Source organism: Eimeria mitis, genomic scaffold, assembly GCF_000499745.2.
Source record: "Eimeria mitis Houghton genomic scaffold, Emh_scaff10001, whole genome shotgun sequence".
NCBI lineage: Eukaryota > Apicomplexa > Conoidasida > Eucoccidiorida > Eimeriidae > Eimeria > Eimeria mitis.
Genome location: NW_013566999.1, coordinates 1 through 398, shown reverse-complemented (window position 1 = coordinate 398; position 398 = coordinate 1). Strand labels below are relative to the sequence as shown.

The following is a 398-nucleotide window of genomic DNA, read 5'->3' as shown; positions in this document are numbered from 1 at the left end:
GGGCAACTCAGGGCTCGGCGACTCCGGTTCAATCCATTCATCTACCATTGACTGCCCCGCGAGCGGATCGACAGGCTGCAACTGCTGCTGTTGCTCTTCCTCCGATGGCTCCGGTTCCTCTTGCTGTTTCCGCTTCCGCTTACGCCGCTCACCCTGCCGTTCGCGCTCCTCCTGCTGCGGCCCCTGCTGCTCCTCTCCTTGCATCGCCTGCTGCTCGTTATCACCGCGCACTACCTGCTTCGGCTCTTGCACCGCCAACATTTGCTCCTGCTCTCTTTGCTGCATCAAATGCTGCTGCACCTGCTGTTGCAGCAAGGGTTGCTGCATGTGCTCTTGAAGCAGCGGTTGCTGCTGCTGCTGTTGAAGGAAATGCTGCTGCTGCTGTTGCTGCTCCCAAA

General features: G+C 59.5%; 1 protein-coding gene across 1 annotated transcript in view; it reads right to left on the bottom strand.

Annotated features, from left to right (window-relative positions):
* The window catches only part of EMH_0098580 (uncharacterized protein), a gene marked incomplete at both ends in the record, with an annotated part of 886 nt that extends 559 nt beyond the window's left edge, over positions 1-327 (bottom strand). The window contains 1 exon segment of the mRNA XM_013493991.1: positions 46-327. Within this exon segment, the coding sequence (XP_013349445.1) occupies positions 46-327 (282 nt within the window).
* Between the last annotated feature and the right edge of the window lie 71 nt (positions 328-398).